Source organism: Corythoichthys intestinalis, chromosome 10 (assembly GCF_030265065.1).
Source record: "Corythoichthys intestinalis isolate RoL2023-P3 chromosome 10, ASM3026506v1, whole genome shotgun sequence".
Classification (NCBI taxonomy): Eukaryota; Metazoa; Chordata; class Actinopteri; order Syngnathiformes; family Syngnathidae; genus Corythoichthys; species Corythoichthys intestinalis.
In genome coordinates, this window is record NC_080404.1 from 15,141,777 (window position 1) to 15,162,679 (window position 20,903).

General features: G+C 40.1%; 1 protein-coding gene across 3 annotated transcripts in view; it reads right to left on the reverse strand.

The window, feature by feature from the left end:
* Nucleotides 1-20,903, reverse strand: part of mcu (mitochondrial calcium uniporter) — a 100,020-nt gene that overhangs the window by 22,784 nt on the left and 56,333 nt on the right. For all 3 annotated transcript variants that reach the window (XR_009064651.1, XM_057848527.1, XM_057848526.1), the window contains exon 3: nt 1,465-1,528. Coding sequence is in view for 2 of the 3 variants with exons in the window: in XM_057848527.1 (XP_057704510.1) it covers nt 1,465-1,528 (64 nt within the window). In the remaining variant the exon portion in view is untranslated. The remainder of the gene's footprint in view (nt 1-1,464; nt 1,529-20,903) is intronic.

Sequence of the window (20,903 nt, forward strand, 5' to 3'; positions counted from 1 at the left end):
TTAAACCACTTATCAGTGATTGGACACACACCTGACTTAAAATCTTTGGTAAAAATTGGTTTCAATTGCTCTTTAAGTCTCCTTAGTCAGAGTGTTCACTTACTTATTTTTCCCCCTTTTGTCATTGTTTGCATGCTATCCTCATTAAAATATGAAAACCTATAAATGTTTGGGTGGTTTTAGCTAAAGGAGACACTGCACTTTCATCTGTTTGATTTTGACAAAGATCAGATCACATTTGATGGTGATTTTATGCATGAATGCGAAAAATTCCAAAAGGTTCAGATATTTTTTCATACCACTGTTCTTCTTTTGAAATTATTGAATTAACCTATGGAAAGGCAAACTTGGAGACGTTCTGTTCAAGTTCTTGCGCTTATATGAATGGAAGTGCTGCATCTTCAATGGTACACTATACAAATTATGACCAAAATCATTTATAAAAAATGAGTCAGCATTTTTCAAGTAAAAAATAAGCATCAAACAGTGTGCATGTATCGTTTAATCAAAAAATAAGCCCTCTTTACACTGCCAAGCCTGGAGATCAATACATTGTAATATCGCTGACCTTTCTTTCTTAGGGCAAATACATCAATTCACTGATGCCAATCAACTATTGATATTTTGTATTCCCATGAACGAGCTTAAAGGCCTTCAAGTTACACCTGTGTGATTAGACATTGGAATTTGACAAATGTGACAACTAAGACGCACACTTTCTTCAAAACACATTTCCACAAGGAAAAGGAAAAATGAGAACCTGGTAATGATCATTAAGCCCTATCTTAAGGATGGACAGTGATAACATAACAGTGTGTGATCCAGCTCTACTGGACCCTGCATGATCTACTTAACTCATGAGTAATTCTTAATGACAGGGCAAGTAAGTCTACAATGGAGGTAATCCAAGCTGCAGTGCCGCCACAGTAACCTCTCTCCCTCCTCCTCAAGACTACTGCAGTGAATCAGCACATCATCATCTGGCACAAGCGGCCCAAGCCGGGCCCATCTAGTCTGGACAGTCACCAAATACACAGAGGTGTACGCATTAATACTCTTACCCACCTCTGAGTTTCTCTCCACCTCTGCTTCATGCCTTTATTTTCCCCTCTGCAGTCATCATCGCTGAAGGTATCTCCCATCTCACCATCCCAAAGCTATTACAGCTGACTTTAAGATAAAATCAGCAACTTTTCACCCTCCAACTTTTCATTCCTCCCACTCCCCCTTACAATCACTCCCGCTTTTATCACAGAACAGCAGATGTTAGCCTAAGAGAGCCCAAAATGAGGGATAGCTGCTATTTAAGGCTTTACTGTGTAAATCAATGCATCATTTTGTTAGAAAGTATTAAAGGTGAAGTGGGAGGTTTCCTCGAGCAAAACGAAAGCTTTTGCTTCACCACAAGGCTTATGCTCATATGTACAGGACTGAAACGGAAATTGAAAGGGGGTGAGAACCTACCCTCTGATGATCCCGGTGTACACAACATCCTCTGGCCATGCCATGAAGGGGAGCCTCTCCAAATCTGTAAAAACAGTGAAAAAAGAGTCATACATTTAAACAGTAATAATATAATCCATTAAGTTATTTGTTTTGAAAGATTTGAGAAGCGTCTGAATGGCAGCCACTTGTCACATATTTGTTTATAAATGGTTTATGTATAAACGATGTAATTCCAATAATTCTCCCTAATTCAAATGTTTTCCATTTACTAATTGTACAACCTTATGTTATTCATGTTTATATTTCAAAGTAATTGCCACACACTCAACATAAATGAACCAATGTTAAGAGCACCACTGACAGAGAAACTGCAGGGTGTGAAAAGCAGCCTAGATACATGTCTCAGTTGTGCCAGAAACTGGACGGGAGGAGGGGGTGCAGTTGAGCACAGCTTGGGGAAACCCTTTTTCTCATGCTGCAAAAGTAGGAGTGTACATATGCGCAGCACGTTTCCAATCACACAGATCATGGCATCTTCTCCGGAACCACAATCAAGCCTTTTAAGGCATTAAATGGTCTGTCACATCTCCTTACACATGCATGTACATTGAGTACGGTGGAGGTAGTGAAAATGCAGCGTACAAGAATGCCAGAAGCGGTTAATATTTCTGATGCTTCAAATCATGCATTATGCATAAAATATGCCACAGTTGTATCATAACAACTCGAACTGAGCACAATGTAGACACAATTGAGCAATGTCCTATACTGTTGAAAAACATGCAATGATGTATGCAGGACCAGTTTGTACAATTTTCACATCATATTATTACAGCATAGATATAGTGGACATGTTTGGGTTTAGAGTAGTGTAAAAACGATGAATTTGCTGGTTACATTTCTTTTCAAAATTACTGAGGTGCAACTATTTGCAGTTTACACCTTCAAACCAAGCAGGGAGATGCTATCACAGTCTGATTGCCAGTCGTGGTTGCACAGTTGTTTAATCCAGAGTCACAGAGCTTTTAGTTGGGTATTTGACACAAAACATACTGCCAACAACATAGGCCCTAGCAGTGGTGAGATGATCAGATGAACAAAGACAGGTAAGCCACAGCTAAACTCTACCTATCCATTTATTTTCTACCACGGGGTCACTTGGGATCTAGAGCTCATTTCAGGTGAGAAGCATATACTGTATATATTCATAATGTATATTAATACTGTATTAATATTATAATATAGAGCAAATTAATGTATATATGATGACATCAGCTCAGGTAAATAAGGTTCTTTAAGGTAAAGCTCCCTCCTAAATCAGACATCACTCTAGTGTAAATCACAAATAGTGCTTACTATGAAGGAACCTTGTCTTGATTTTGCATGTACAGTGAGGAAAATAAGTATTTGAACACCCTGCGAATTTGCAAGTTCTCCCACTTAAATATGATGGCCGAGTTTGAAATTTTCATGGTAGGTGCTTGTCCACTGTGAGAGACAATCTGAGAAAAAAAATCCAGAAATCACAGTATGTTTCTTAACTATTTATTTTTATTATACTGCTGCAAATACGTATTTGAACACCTGAGAATGTCAGTATTTGGTACAGTAGCCTTTGTTTACAATTACAGAGGTCAAACGTTTTCTGTATCTTTTCACCAGGTTTGCACAGACTGCACCAGGGATTTTGCACTCTTGCTCCACACAGATCTTCTCTAGATCAATCAGGTTTCTGGACTGTCACTAAGAAACACAGAGTTTGAGCTTCCTCCAAAGATTTTCTTTTGGGTTTAGGTCTGGAGACTGGCTAGGCCCCTACAGAACCTTGATATTGTTTTTACGAATTCGCTCATTGGTTATTCTGGCTGTCTGCTTTGGGACATTGTCATGTAGGAAGACTAGACCCATTTTCAATTGTCTAACTGAGGGAAGCAGGTTATTGCCCAAAATCTAACAATACTTTGTCCTGGTCATCCTTTCCTTATTACCTAGCAGTCGTCCGGTCCAATGTGCAGAAAAACACCTCCAAAGCATGATGCTACCACCCCTATGCTTCACAGTAGGGATGGTGTTCTTGGGCTGGTACTCAGCATTCTTCTGCATCCAAACACTAGGAGTTGAATTAAGACCAAAAAGTTCCATTTTGATCTCATATGACCACATGACTTTCTCTCATGACTCCTCTGGATCATCCAAATGGTCATTGTCAAACTTAAAACGGGCCTGGACATGTGCTGGTTTAGGCAGGGGAACCTTCCGTGCCATGCATGATTTTAAACCATGACATCTTAAGGCAGAGTTATGCTATCGCGTCAGACCTCCGCCGTCAAGGGAGACCCGATTTACGACCCGCTGCCGTAGCCTCTCTTGCTCCTTCTTAATTTTCTGACTTCGCGTCGCATCAACGCGTTTGACGTGGTGGAAAAGGACTGTGATTGGTCCGCTCTGACTGTTGCTTCTAGTTCAGCGCAAAATCACCGCCATCGTCAAACATGATTTTGCTACACGCAAAAAAGGACCAAGTCGACGAAAGTATCAACAAAGAGCAAGTCATCATTTATCGTGTACATATGTTTGTTGTGAGTCTGTGACTTATTTACATGTCACACTTCAAGTATATGTAGGATAAAACACAGGTTTGGTGTCAAACGAGTAGTTTTGATGTTTAATTTTCAACAACAGTTCACACTTGATACATCATCACTGAATGAACGTCCCTCAGTGCTTTTATGATAACGTTAACATCAAGGCTTCCAATGCAGTTTGGGAAGTTCCATAGCCGCCAGAAATCTGCTATGGCTTCCCACTGGCTGGTTGTAGGACACGGCAAACAAATTGGGCTGGAGGCCTTTGCAGACCTCGGACAAAACGCTGTACGCAGTGCTCGATGCTAGTTTGAAGCTAGCCGCCACAGCTTGCTGGTTTCCACCCGAGGCTACAACTCTCTGTGCGGCATCAAAAGTCAGACAGACCGCCTTGAAACCGTCTTCTGTGTTGCCTGTGCCTCAACATTTGTATAATCGACATTTATTCAATGTTGATGAGCTGAAGAGCCACATTCAAGAGGGCCATCTTGCACTGTTTATTTTTATCTCCGCTAAACTAGACTAGAGGAAGTCAACAAGCATGCCCCAAAACTGTACAAACATAACGGCACACCTCTCTAGTGGCTTGGCGGTGAATTACAAAGCAACGCGTTCCCTCACCGCAGAACTATCGAATGCTCATTGACCCCGTAGTCACTTTGCTGTCACCGCAACGCAGAGCATAACTGAGGCTTTGGTGTATTACCAACAGTAACCTTGGAAATAGTGGTCCCAGCTCCTTTCAGGTCATTGACCAGCTCCTCCTGTGTAGTTCTTGGTTGACTCCTCACCATTCCACTATTCTTAGGATCACTGAAATCCTACGAGGTAGATCATGCATGGACTCCCAGTCCGAGGGAGATTGACAGTCATGATTGGCTTCTTCCATTTTCTAACAATTGCTCCAATGGTGGATCTTATACCACCAAGCTAATTGGCAAATGCCCCGTAACTCTTTCCAGCCTTGTATAGGTCTACAATTCTGTGTCTAGTAGTGCTGCAAAGATTAATCGATTAACTCGAGTATTCGATTAGAAAAAAGATATTCAAATTAAATGTTGTTGCTTCGAGTATTGGTTTAATTAAAGTGGCGTTGTAATGGTTTATTTTGAAAGTGTTTGCATTTAGTTTTATTGATTAGGGTGGGTACACTGCCCTCTGGTCTGCCTCTCTTCACATGGCTGAATCCAACTGCTCCCTGTTAAGACCAACGTAAGCTAAGTTTTTGTTTGAGCTATTGTTTTTTAATACCTTCATAATTTAGTTTATAGATATATTTAGCTGTTTGTGGGAATATGTGTCTGAACCATTTGTTAAGAGCATTGAAAAAAAAAAAACTTTAGCATTTTATAGCATTTAACCTAGCAGACTTTTTAAATTTAAGTTAGCCAATTGTTCTTTTGTTTTACATAGATCCCGATTTAAAAAAAAAAAAACTCTAATTCCCCGAATATAACGCGCACTTTTTTCCCCCCAAAATCAACTTGTAAAATCATGGTGCACATTATAAACGGGTACATGGATGGAGACAGAAATATATATTACATATATATGTATATAAACCGTTTTTTTTTTTATTGACACGGCCACGTTGTATTGAAGAAACGTATGCGGCGACCCGTTGCCAACCATTACGGTACGTGACGTCACCATTTTGTTTCGGTAATACTTCACTCTAATCAGCCGAATGATTTCGTCTGTGTTAAATTCAGCTTTTTTTCACTCTTCATAAAGCACAGAATTTAGTTTCTTGAACTCATTTGAGTCAACGTTTATTGCAGCGCCGCAACTCGGACCATAACAAACGTAAGCACACAGACTTCCTGTGTCTGTCAACTATATCTGTCCTTCGGGAAACAAACCCAAATAACAATAGTTCCTATTGTTATTGTCGTGTTGACAGCGATGAGCTCTCACGGATTTCCGACTTACGTTCTCACTTTCATTTTACCGTATCAATCCATGGAAGAAACATTACTCATCATGATGAAACGAGCAAGTTATACAGCAGCCTTTAAAAGAAAAGTTACATCTGTTTTGTTTTCTCCTAGATTCTGGTAAGTTGGAGAAGTTGTCAAATCATATTATTACCCTAAATATTGTAAGTTTATGCTAATGTTTTGAACTACCAATGTGCTATGCTTGTGCTGTATTTCACGAGTCAGTAAAATGACATTTCTGTATCTGTACACGAGCTCTGTTTTCTTGTATTCTTCTATTTATTGGTGCTAAAATTAGGGTGCGCGTTATAAACAGGTACAATAATTTTCCCTAGATTTTACAAGTAAATTTGGGGTGCGCATTATACACAAGTGCGCCTTATATTTGGGAAATTACGGTATACCATTTGAGGCTCAGCTCAGGTATTTTAATTATTTCATGTTCCTTATCCGATTTCTCGATTATTCGAACTAACTAGTCCATCGATTAATCGACTACTAAAATATTCGATAGCTGCAGCCCTAGTGTCTAGTGTCTTTGGATAGCTCTTTGGGGTGTATGGGATGGACAGGTGTTTATATGCAGCTAACCGCCTCAAACAGGTCAAAAAGTCAGACTCCACCGCCACTCCACTTATTTCAGAGAATAAGTGGTGTAGAGGTGGACTTTTTAAAGGCAACAAACAGGTCTTTGAGGCTCATAATTCTAGCTAAAAGACAAATGCTTATTTCCAGTAGTATAATACAAATAAATTGTTAAAGAATCATTGTTAAAGAATCATACACTGTGATTTCTGATGTTTTTTTTTGTTTTTGTTTGGGGTTTATTCGTTTTTGTTTGTTTTTTTAAGATAGTCTTTCACAGTGGACAAGCACCTACCATGAAAATGTCACACCCATCCATCATTTCTAAGTGGGACAACTTGCAAAATCGCAGGGTGTTCAAATACTTATTTTCCTCACTGTAAATGTAGCTGTGTTTAAGGATTTGGATTCGATTTCTATTTAAAAGAATACAAAAAGGCCACTCACATGCAAGAACACAAAAAAATATTTGTCCAAAGCTGATTGCTGTCCCATGATTTCATGGGAGGCCAAACACTGATTAGGCTGCTGATCAGATGTCAAGCAGAGAGAAGCATTAGAGACAGTCTTGAATTGCTGCATGCACTGTAGCAAGTGCTCATTTACCAATCTTAAGGGGCAGGGGAACATTGCAGCGGAGTGGTCTCATTCACATACACAAATATGATTCTGACGTGTGCATGTGCCCATCTGCGGTGAGAATTTTATGTGTGTTTGCAGGTGGCCTAAGTTAGTCCTCCCCGTCTGTTCACCAGCCTGTTTGACAGGAGCAGTTGCAGAACGTCTGAGCAAAGCAAACCTGCCAACGCCACCGCATCCAACACCCAACACACACACTCCTCCCATCGGCCCTCACTCCCTTTGGCATACAGCCACTGAGATGCTGCGTGAAATATTTAGGCGCGAAGCTGCAGTCAATAGCACAACAACCTTGGAATCAATGTCATGCGACTAAAAGTGGCAGAAAGAGAGACACTGAGCACAAATGGGAAGACGAACAGATGATCTGAAAGGGAGGGACGTAGGATGACACAGAATGGGGGGATAAATGGAGCAGCACCAGGGGAGTGATAGAGATAGATGATGGCTAGAGTAAAATGGTGAGAGTCACGAGTGTGGTGGTGTGTTTCAAGCCATGTGCTGCTGCATACACTGTGCCCTGCAGCAGACACGCACACCAACACACCCACCCGCATCTTAAACGTGAGTTCCCTCTTCCGTGTGTGTGTGAGTGGGGGTTGGAGGAGTATGGTGAGGGGAGGCAGCAGCAGTAGACAGGTAGGGAGGAGGGAAGAGGGAGCTTGCTGCAGTAAAGGAATTCCTCGTCTTGAATCAGGGGGTTGCCCCTTGCATTCCCCCTCCTCTCGTTGTTTCACTCTCACTGAATCCAGATATGCTGCTTTCATCGTTTATCCCTAGTCATCTGCACTGCGCTTCACCTCACACTGTATTTCACTGTACCACTTGACAGGTTATGAATGGTGTCAAATTGGTGGTAATAATACTAGTATGTGAGCACAACTGAGAGCCAGTTTCTGAAAGATTTTGTTTTTTCTGAGAGAGAATTTTTAATGAATAAAAAAAATATGTAAGGAACTAGAAATAGACCGCTAGGGACACCAGAATGAACTGTACAATTTTTATTTTCATGAACATTTATGGGAATGTCATTACCGTACTCTGACAAACAAACAATTGTAATTGATTTATCCTTACAAGAGTAAAATTTTGTATAAAGCTTTGGTATTGGACCTCATTAGTTTATAATTTTACATTTTATTGTGTCCATTGACTATGTTGTGGTGAAATTTACAGCAGTATTTACTAGGGCTGCGCGATACGGACCAAAAGTCATATTCAGATATATTTGTGCTGAATTACGGTGTACGGTACAAATATATATTTCGATATTTTCTTTGCAAAGTGAGAGCAAATGTTCAGTCCAATTTAAAGCCAAATATGACATGTCAAGTAATTTTTTATAAACCGGCTAATTCAGTAAACAGTGGCAAATTAGTCAAATTAATTAAGTTTTCTGCACATGGATCATTAAATGCTCAGTTGTTCAAATAAAAATAAATACTTATAACAACAAGAGTACCTTATTTAAAATGAAAGCGCCGTAAGGTACACATTCCAAATATACGGTATCAATATGATCTAATTTAGTCTAATTCCATATCATATTTAAAAATAAATCTATAAACAGTATTTTATAGATCACTCTATCACCCAGCCTCAGTACAGTATTTACCAAATGATATAATTGTTGGAGCGGATATTGGAAAAGGTCTGAGCTGTTTTTGTGACTGAACAAAACCCTAATTTGTATTCAAACTCTCACTCTGGAAATGAAAATACCCGGTGTACTGACTGACAGGTTTTGCATTATTTCAGCTGAACTGAAAACAAAATGACAAAGCATTTTTCCAGTTCTTCTCCCTCAGAGCACCTAAGGGAACTAAAACTTAAGCATTTGGTGTTTTGTGTGAATGTTACACAGCAGTGTTGAAGAATAATTTCACTGACATGATTCCCATTTCATTATGCCCTTCCGGCGATATGAAGCACTCTGTCATTTAGCTTCACAATGGCTTCATCCATCTATGCGCTAATACGCTTTTCTGGGCGGCTACATCACAGATAACGCAGCTGATTTCCCAAAGTCATTTATGAAATCCTGTGTTCATAGAGCAACATCCTATGTTACATACTACTTACTATCAATACTTACATTAGTGAAGCACACGGTACTCATTCTAAACCTTATCGGAAATGGAATTTGTTATCATAATCCAGTTTATTAGATACCACACTTTTGCTGGTTAGGAGTCATTAAACAAGGGGATATTTACTGTCAAATGTATATGGGTAGGTTTGGGCATCGAGCATCGATGGGATCCGGTTCTAACACTCCAATGCTCCCGGAACTGTTTGAATTTTTAAATTTGCATTCCATGTTTCGATGCCCTGACCGCCGAGCGGGGGAAAAAATTGCTGCCGAAAACCATGAAGAAGCAGCTACAAAAAGCGTGTGTTTGTGCATTGCAACTTGATTACAACCATGGACACGGTGTGACGACGCGCAAAAGTTTGGCTCAACTTTCCAAAAAAACACATTTGCAACAAAATTACATCACGCAAAGGTGGCTGCACGACCAATATGATTAAACACTTCCAGCTTCATGGAATACAAATGCCAAGTAGTACAAAGCTGAGTGCCGCGCATTTAATACGCTGCGCCGGACCTTTAACTAGTCAGAACTAAGTAAGTACAATAAATTACGTCTCTCTTCTGCTGTCCCCGCAACCCGACCCCGGATTAAGCAGTAGATGATGGATGGATGGAATAGTACGAGAATAAGTCGTATTATTACATCTGGCTATGGTAGATAGCACACGTATAGAGAACTAGATGCGAATAGAAAGACTCGACGGCATAAGTAAACAACATCTTAAAGCAGTAGACTTCTTAGTCTATATAGTATAGCCTATAGCAGCTACTGTACGTAGTTTACGTACCGCGGTGCCACCTATGTTAAAATCAACAGTATTAAAATATGATCAAATTATAATCAATAGAAGAATTTTTACTAACGCTTCGTCGTAGCTTCCAGCTAAGGTACATGTATGGCAAAACTATGTGTACTGTAAATGTTTTCTCCGTGAGCTTTTGAAAAATAAACAGCGTTGTGAAAGTGCCCTCCTGTGGAAAGAAACTTCATCACATTCAAGTTCAAAGACTGATATTTATATACAAGTTAAAGGGGGAGTTCAGAATTTTTGACATCAGGCTTAATCTTCGAGTTGGGGGGGTTAATTAGTCAGTGAAGTTGATTTCAAAATATTCAGTATCGTTTGTTAGTCTTCTATTATTTTTCAGGGCTCCGGAGTGGCTATGCTAAGTTAGTATGGCCAATTAGCATACTTTTAAAAAAAACATTTGTACACAGGAGAATCACAGATGACGCATGCAATCAATAGGGTTGGCTGTATTTTCAGGATAAAAATAATAAAAGACTAACAAATGATACAGAATATTTTGAAATCAACTCCACTGACTAATTAACCCCCCTTACTCGAAGGTTAAGCCTGGTGTCAAAAATTCTAAACTTCCCCTTTAAAAATAGCCCTGTGAGATGTTCATATAATTTTTAAAAAATCGAGAAGTTAAGACATTAATATAAAGTATGCAATTTTTTTAACCCTGCTTTTTTTTTTTTTTTTTTTTTTTTGACACAGCCTCTTAAAAGAATCGGATTTGAGAATCGTTCAGTACCGGAATCAAAACATGTAGTCGGGATCGGAACCGGAATTGTTCAATTTCAAACGATGACAAAAACCATACTTTGGGTCAGTTTACCAGCAGGCAAGTCGTTAGGTGCTCAATCACTGTGGTCCCCAACCTTTTTGCACCACGGACCGGTGTGATGTGGGCCTTTTTTCACAGACCAGCAATGTGTGGCAGAAAAATACAGTAAATATAAAATAACACTACGGGGATAAAAATCAAAAGTTAAGTGCAGGCAAAATGTAACTCACCAGACGCTGAATCAACCTTTTTTAACAGCGGCCTCTCCTAAACCTTGACGGCAAATATCTTTGGTCGCTGGCAAAATACTGTGAGTTCTTCACTAATCGTGAAAGTTTTCTTGGCTTTAGCATTACGGTTCGCCATGAGGTATGATGTTCTCAGTGCAATCGCTTTTGTTGATGTGGTACCCTCACTTATTGTTTCTGTCCTTCGTGCTCGCACATTTTGGTTTAAAAAATTCCAAAGGTTTGTACATTATTCCAGGGTGCTTAGTTGTTATGTGCCAAAGCAGCTTTTAAGGCTTCATTGCCTCTTCAAGTAACTTTTGGCCATATATTATGCAGCGTGGACTTACAGTAGCGTAGGCTCCTCTTCTGACTCATTAGGTGGCCTTTTCCCCCATAAAAAGCTATCCAAAGACGTCAGTTTTTCAGTAATCTTTGCTACAGCGTGTGGGCTTATTATTATAGGGGAACAATTCTGATGCGCTGACCTCATACGTCATTATCGAAGATCCACACACATAGATACTAAAAAAATAGATGCTAGCTCCAATTGAGTTCTATGACGACACACTATCCAGTTTTATTATATCTGTTGACTTATTCGAGCAAAACGACCAGAAGTACCCTATCCGCCATTGCTGAGGTGTGCCGCCCGCAGCACTCAGCCAGCAGCAGGCAGCTAAAGTTAATATTTACATTGACTGACGCTGCGCTGCTACTGAGGTGTGTAAACAGCCCAGTAATGCCAGCCACCACTAGAGGGCAACATTCATATATCGCTACTCAGACTAGTCATTAGAGTAGGTTTGTCTGTGCGTCCGAACCCGATCACCGGCCCGGTGGTTTGGAACCACTGCTCTATCACGTTGGCATGACAGTGAATGCTAGAACTAGGAGGGGTTAGCAGAAGGTCACAAACAAAAATGATTATGACAATAATCAGTATCCCAGAACAGAAACACAAGACAAGAAGCTGCTAAATACTTTAGTTACATAATGGACCCAAAAATCAGCTATTACACCACCTTAACAATTTTCTGAACGACTTTCAAGTGGATTATAAGGGAAAAAGCAGAGTGGGGTTGATGAGCTATTAAATTAGAAAGACAATGTTGTCTATGATCTTGTCACTTGTGAGAAGGAATGAAAGCAAATGAGACGCACATTCATTAAGCCAGTAAAGCAACGGGACTATGGTTGTTTACAGTTTCTAAGTTACATTAAGGGAATGTTGAGTCTCACACTTAACATCTATTTTCCTTGCAGTTGGACTAGCACGTACATAACTCCCTGTTCCCGAGAAATAACAAAATGACAATTAAATAAAGGCAAGAAATAAGCACAGCACAGTGTGTAAAAATACAATTAACCAAGATGTAGCTGTAGACAACTTTGGAGAATATTTCCTCAGCTGCTTATTTTTAAAATAGCTGGAATAAGTTTGGTTCATGAAACATCTGAAGAGGAGATTACATACTTTTAGTAGAGCTTCTCAATTTGTGGCTTGTTAGGAAATAGCATGACAAGTTAATATGTCCATAATGAAAAAAACGAGTGTATTATGATACCACTACATACGAAGTTGATTCGTTCCAGGACCTTGTTTGTAAGTCGAAACGGTCGTATGTCGGGCAGGATTTTCCTATAAGATTTCACTATAATTCCATTAATTTGTTCCACAGCCCTAAACCTACACTAAATCCTTAATACATGCTGAATTTTTTAATAAAAATCTGAATAATAATATAATAATAGTAATAGTAATAATATTAATACCGGTAACAATGTAACGAATCGGGTTCTAATGTGGTGGATGTGTTTTGCGTGGTGCACCTGAACGCACGGAGTGGGTGACGTGCCAGAGTGAGAGGACTTTTTATTTTAACTTTTCATGTTCAGCTGCGGTGGACAGTAGGCAAACTAGGCATGTTGTGTTGCACAAGTTCTGAAATAAATGATTAAAAATCTGACGAAGCTGGCAATCTTACTATCATAATAATTGTCACCTTAACTTAGAAAGACTGGCGAACGGAGGTCGGAGAAGGACCGTCGAGATCGTAGACATTCTACGGCCATATTGTCAAGCCAGTTCACGGACGGACATACCATGCTCATATTTTTCTATCATTTCCATCTTCATTTCAATGGTAAGCCTCACCTTTTTCCTTTTTTCACCACCTGCACTAACATTCTCGGAACACATGTTGACGGCTCTCACAAGAAAATCCGCCATGCATCAGTCTTGCGGGGAAACAAAGAAACTGCGCCACTGTCATAAAACGTCGTATTTCAAGCATGTCGTCGGATGTAGAAACAAATGACGAGTCAAATTTTACGTCTGATGTTGAAAAGATCGTTTAGGGCTGCAGCTATCGAATATTTTTGTAATCGAGTAATCGACTGAAAATTCTATCGATTAATCGAGTAATTGGATAAAAAAAAAAATTCTACGTAAAGAGCAATTATAAATATACATGAGAAAAAAAGACATTTAATCCAATATTGAACCATTTTCAGTCAATGTCTTTATTTTCGATGTACATTGTTGAAAACAGCCAACAATTGCATCTCAGATGTGACTAGAAAAAAAATTCACTGTTTTCACTCAAAAAACTTCTAGATCTTATAAAAAAAACAACCATATTTCTTACCTAAAAATGTAATTACGCTTGATAACACACATCACTTAAAAGCTACTTGCTTTTCCCACGTGTTTCAATTGAATTTCCATTTGTGTCAAGCTATTTTTAAGTTCTAGTTAAGTTTTAAGTTAGTCTAAACTGTAAGTACTGATAGGATTTTGAGTTTTTGCAGTGTTCAAAATAAATGTATGATACCTGGTGTATTGGAGCACATTAGGGACCATTTCTACTTGGTGTTTTATTCAGCAATGACTACTGAGCTAAAACCAACAGTTAGCTTTATTATGTTTTAATTTTACACCCTCATCACTGTACAGCGCTGTGTTTTTACAGATTAAATAAAGCCTGTATGTAAGACACGTTAGCCACGCATCGACAGTGGTCGTAACCAATAGAAACCTAGCCCTGCGAAGGGCTAACGTTAAGTGTGCGGGTGACAGTAACGTTATATTTATTAGCGCTGAGAGGTCTACTGCTTAAAGATGGCGGCTGTTTCCTAACGCTGCCCAGACGCGGCCGAGTCTGTCATTTTGCATCTAGTTCTAAATGCATGCGATATCTATGAGACGCATCGGACACTACCTGCTACCACACTAGCATCATGCGGGTGTAGTTTTTGGCAACGTCGGCGTAGTTTGTAGTGGCTGTCAGCTGCAGTAAGGTTTTTTTTTTTCTTTCTTTTTTTTTGCCTCTTCCTCTACGCACGTGACGTCAGCGCGTTGTCCCACATTAAAAGTAGTCCGGGCAAAACGTGATACTTAGAACTGGCAAAATTAAACGATTCCTCGAGGTGAATAAAATTACTCGGATCAGTTTTTAAACTCTAGTTACTCGAGTTGCTCGAGTATTTGTTTCAGCTCTAGTGTGAAGCAATCGTATGGCAAGCTACCACTGTATTCTGCTTTGTAACTGAGGTGTTAAGACAGTGGAACTTATGGAGCAAGAGCTAAAGAATTGTTTTCATAAGCAGGTTGAACTGCTCTTAATTTAGAAGAATGCACCCCCCCCCCAAAAAAAAAAACAGTTCAAATGTTTTAAGTCCTAAATACAATAAAAACATACTGCTGGAATCCTGCACAGCAACAATGTTAAATTATGTTCATAAGGTAATGTTTTTCCAATCCATCGTTACAGCTGTAATGAGTGCTATGATACCAATCCATAATTTTCCCTTGGAGGTTACACCCAACCGCTGTAGGGTTTAGACATAGGAACTGAAAAGTAAACCAATCCACTGTAGAATTCCATCTAAAAGATCCCAATCTGCACTTGCCAGAGAAAGAAAAGGAATTGTGGGACAGTTATCACAGTGAAACTTATGCAATAGAGAAAAGGCTGAAAGCCATTGACTGATAATGAAATCTCTGGTCCCATTCTTTAACACCACATTATTACACAATATCCGCTTACACTCTGAGCAAACTGCTACAAAGCACACTATGCCAAACATAAAATGGTTACAATCTGATTTCCCCACTGCAATGCAGAGTTGACTGCGACTTGGCTAGCTCAAAGTCTCAAATGCACGCAATAAATAAACAGCTATATAATTTCATCTTAATCTTCTATTCCATTTTGATAAATTGCCTTCAAGACCCTACGTATTGATTAATTAATGCTTGCTCATGCCTTGTATAATGTGCAGGACAAAATACTAGCTTTAGATTATATACTATTTGGGTGCCCATAATATAGCCACCTTACATGACTTACTGGGACCAACATTGCGAGAAACATCTGCATTATTAATTGGCGAAGAAGGGTTTCACGCTGCCGCACTGGAATATGTGCTCTAATGTGGTATCCTCTTTAAAGAATTTCAACCTAGTAAGACGAAATAATTGCATTTTATGTCTTATAACCAAAGCAGCAGAAATGTAGATCAGTGTTTGCACTGATATTGCGTTCACATTGTATATACAACACCGTATACCAAATGCATAGAGAAGGGTGTGGGAGCAGGTGCTATTTTTACAGGCACGATATGACCCTTTTTGATCGCTCATACAGCAGATGGCACTTGCAGCTCGTGTCCGTGATCATTGCATTGCAAGTCACGCAACACTCATTCCTTTTCTGAGCTACTATAAAGCCAGGACGAACCAGCGTCTCCCCGGCTTCTCCATTCTCCTCTTTTATCAGTTTACCTCAGACCTGGCTGATTTTCAGAGATGTATGCAAACCCTGTCATTCACATATAGACTCTTGCAATTCCTTTTACTGGGCCCTGATCTTAAGGTGATTTTAGTAGCCTGCAGCTCATGTACAGCAAGCTCTTGCATCCTAATTAATTATGCTGAATAAGCGGTGTTCTTATGCATCCCTAATTCCCTCTCTCTACCTTTATCCTGAGGAATAGGCCTTCCTGTCCACTAAACTAGTTTTATGAATATAATTTGGTTATTGTATTATTAAATGTTCTTCTGTATATGTATTGACCTAGATTGTTACTTACTTTGTTTATCAAATGTTGAGTACAGTTCAAGCAACTAATGTCCGACTGCTTCTGTTGACATTGATTTATTCTGCTGCAGGGGCTTAAGGCAACAAAGATTTCATACACAGGTTTGAAAGAATGTTAAGGTTTCTGATAGTATGTCGAAATCTAGTCACCCAATTGGTGCCAGAAAATGGGCATTAAAATACAACTGCGGAAAACATTTCTTAGGAACCTGGCATTGAAACCCACGTTAATATTAGGCAATCACCAGGACTGCTTAAAGCACTAATGTGAAGTAATTTCATAAAATGCCAAATAGGTCCAGAATTAAAGTAAATAAACGTTATTCAACAAATAAAGCATGAAAAAATAATTTATATGTTGTATATTTGACAAAATAATCGCGTTTCCGAAGTTCGAGCCTGAAAGGGGACGAACCCGGAAGTGATACGTCACACCGAGAACAGCGATGGGAGCGCTCCATACGGCCGCCCTACAAAGCCCTTCAAACAATGCTTCAAACAGCGATATAAGTGATAGATCAAGCGCAAGTGAGGAGACCCAAGTTTTTGAAGAGTTGGAGGAAGAGGAGGAGGAGGTTGGAATTTTATGTTGGATCGTACATGTATTAGCCAAACGCTAATCAAGATGCAAACAATGTGCCCAGACTACCTGACATCGAATGGAGACAAGACCCATCGAAATTACAAGATTGGTAAGATATAGGCTGTTATTATTTTCATGATTTGAAGATGCAGGCATTTGCACATAATTTTATGTTTTTGTTTATCTGATGACATTGTTTAAAAAAAAAAAAAAAATCAGACTGCATGTTCATTTTGGCAGATCCGGCAGCGCTCATGCATATAAAATAATAATATAAAAACGTTGGGGGGAGAAGGAGATGAGTCGTTGATGGCTTTTTCCACTTTATTGTGGCAACAATAAGAAAACAAAATAATAGCGGACTGCCGCCACATTCGACCGCAAAGTTTTGCTTGTCGCTCATCTCCGCCTCGCCTCGTACTTCCAGCTACTACTACTTCCTGGGGCTATCGGCAGGAAGTGGCGTCTAATGGCGTGAGGAAATGTAGTTTTTTCACACAAGCGAACAGATTACAAAGCACCACTTCAGTGTTGTCCCGAGACTACATTTCCCATGATTCACTGCGGGACTTGCGCTGTCAACGTTCACATTTGACAGCATTGTGCAGCTGTTAGCTCGCCATTCACGCTCGTTTGCATTTGATCGCTAGTCTGATACACTCCGCTTTTTCGGTGAGGTATTTTGTTTATTCGTTATTGGATCGTTTTTGTTCACCACTGTAAATAAGAGCACTGAAGCAAGAAGGGGTAAGTCGCCATTTCTGTTCAACCCGTTTTCTCCTGTGGTTTTTAGCGTAAGAAGCTAGGGTAGAAGGGTAGTGGCTGTCTTTTCTTCGTTCTTTTTCATGATCAGAGTTTAGTTAGCTATTGGAGTTCAAGTGTAGATTCCTTTTGTTTGCCTGGGCTTACCCTGAAGCCGCGCTTCATCTACATTTTGTACATATTGCCTTGAAAGGTGGAAAAGCGCTTTATAAGTATAACACCATTTACCATTTACCATATTCATTGCGAGTTTGTTGTGTAAATTTTGTGCCACTTATGAAATTGTGTGGCTCGTTTTATGTTACGCCCTTCGTGAGCCGTCCTTGGGACGTAACACTAGCGAACACAACAACAACTATGCCACGACTATTGCCACGAGTGGGCTTTCGGCTAACGTCGCTAGCTTCTACTGTACATTCCACAACAGTTGGCAGCTCTGCTTTGACAAAGTCATCAGTCATCTATCCAAAAATCACACTTACTTTTTGGCAAATCCTTGATCATAAGCAGACCGGTTAAGGAAGCAGGCATCTTCGAAGTGTTTGCAGCAGAGAACACTACTCGATGATGGCGTGAAATTCATTCGCTTTGTGCAAACAAAAGATGTCCATTTACGTGCCCTGCTATCCTTTGGCCACTCATACAACTTTTCGTTTCAGTGAGAACAAAACATCACCACACACCGCCGTGGCATCTTACCGAGAAGCAATGCAACAAACAATACTCTTCTATGGCGGACTTTCTCGCACTTCCCGGTGTGACGTAATTGCCGAAGATTTCCGAAGATTGCCGAAGAAAAGCATTTTCGTTGTCAGGGGCGTTGCTATGGGTTAAACAAACAATCTGGAAGGGTTGCGTTAAAAAAACTAATGAAAATATGCTTATAATTGTTTAGCCATTGATATTATTCAAAAACATGGTTGGCCAACCTTACTTCACATTAGTGCTTTAAGGGTGTGACATGTCCTACTTTTCTCACTGCTTCCTCATCTACGGCCTTGCAAAACCTGCACCAAAATGATTAATTACACATAGACACTAAAAACATAAAATTGGATCTGAATCCGATTGCAAGTCTCTCTCTCAATGCAGTCAAAATATGGTACAGTATCGTCCTGCTGTTGTATCACAAAGCAACAGACAGGAAGATTTATCCATTTACAATAAAAACAAGGTTTTATTTGAAATGTTTTCCACTCTCTTTCCTCTGCTTCAGTTGGTAGAAGTTAGCAGCTGCACACTGTCATACTACCCAGATACACCAAATTTTCACTGCTATTAGTCAACTTCTGATGTGATTTTACACTTTTATTATTTCCTCAAAAAAAAAAAAAAAAAAACCTTCCTCTCTCATTAATAATGTACGTTCCATCCCAAAAACCCGCAAGAACTTTTGCAACATCCTTGTCTTTTCATGACCTTTGTAGCTAAAACAAAGACAGCAGATCCTAGACTCAAGAACCTTCTCTATTTTGGCTCCAGCACTCTGGAATAGCCTATCTGTAGAGATTAGAGCAGCTACATCAGTAGAAAATTTGAGACCTTGAATTAAAATGCATTTTTACCACAACCAACAAAATCGGCAGTGCACCACTATCAAAGAGGTGCTATTATGGATGATATGGCATCGGCCAAATGTCAGGTCCAGAGAAAGAACCAACCCAGCGTAACGCATCTACCCTTGGCGCTTCATCTCATTAAATGGACTATTGTGCTGATTTCATTTACACTTAAACAGCACCATACCCTGATAAATAATGCCTAATTGTCACCCATTACAATAATAATAATAATGCATTTTATATATAACGCACTTTACATTTGAAAAACAAATCTCAAAGTTCACCCATTACCACCCAATTGGAAGGGGATTCCAACATCTGCTGTACGGTCCTTTCTCAATGTTTCTTCATTTTTCTCTAAATGTGATTTTGAGTTGTTCCTTAACCTTTTGGAGGGTTTAGATCAGGGGATGTTAGTTGATTATAAGCCTGCAAAGCCTTTTTAAATTTCTGTGATTAAAGGTTGTACAAATAAAGTTGCTTCAACACAAATCTACCCAAAGAGACAATTATACCACGCCAAGATGTATGCTGCAAAAAAATCTTGATCTTTAAATGTGCATTTTAACAAACACATTAGACTCAGAGATATTGTAAAGACAGCAGTCTAAACTTGTGAAACAATTGCACTACTTTAAATATCTCCATTAATAATACTGTATTATATTATGATATGGCCCGTAAATTCTAAAAACAAGTTTATAATATATTAGCTTTAACTACGAGTGTAAGTTGCCTGAACATTTTTAAAAATATTACAGTATGTTTTACTTTTGTAACCCTTGTAATGAACTGTGTGCTTTGCTGCGAGTGTTGTTGTGCTGTGTGACATTCAAGCCAGACTACAGCATTGCATCCCATTTAAGGCAATGAATTCTTCCTGAGGCTGCAACTGCGAGTTATGAAGCGGACCATGTGAATGTTCCTTTTGAGGAAACATTGACAGTATTCTTCCCCGTGACAACCTTGTTCCACTGACACAAAATGCCTTGGCTACGAGTGAGACTAACTATAGAAGGCCTTTCTATAACTGCACAGATCCTCCACGCTAGATAAGATAACTCGAGAGTTTAGCCATCATTCAGTCTTGGTAGATGTCTGATTACATCACTTTGTGCTTCATGGCGAAAGGGGAAGCGAGTGAGAGAGACGGCTTGAAATCGGACCCCATGGAATTGCTGCTCTCTGCCTTCTCGGCTGTGTCAGCAGCTTGGTCCGAATTTTACTTCGTTCCATTCCACATGGACATGGCATAGCATGCAGCAAGAAGTGTCCCAATTAATTGACCAGACACTGGGAGATGAAGGTTGTTGTTTATTTTTGTACTTTTTCCATAGGATGCTTGTCATTCAGGTCGACATGATACATACAGTGTATCCAAAAGTAACTAAACCCCTCCTGCCATCCCTGAAGGCCGGTTGATGGGTGCGCGGGTGGCCCGGGGGACCACCGTGGATCCCGGGAGGGGGACGGTGGCTCCTTTGCTGGGCTGCGGGAGGTGGGATGGGCTGCGATTGACCCCCCAACCCCCTGCCCACCCTCCCTCCCCGGGCTGGCTGGGTGGGGGCTGTGGCCCTGGCTTGGCGCCCGCGCGGCTTCTCCGCCCGTCTGCGTGGCTGTCGCGCATCCGGTGGGGCTCGCGTGCTGCTGGATGCGGTAGGGCATGCTCGGGTTGGGGGTCCTGGTGCCGGGGTTGGCGATGGGGTGGCGTAGGATTGGTCGCCAACGGGCTTCCATTCATAAGAGATTCACATGATTACTGGGTTCTAGATCACAGAACTGATTTGTGTACACTC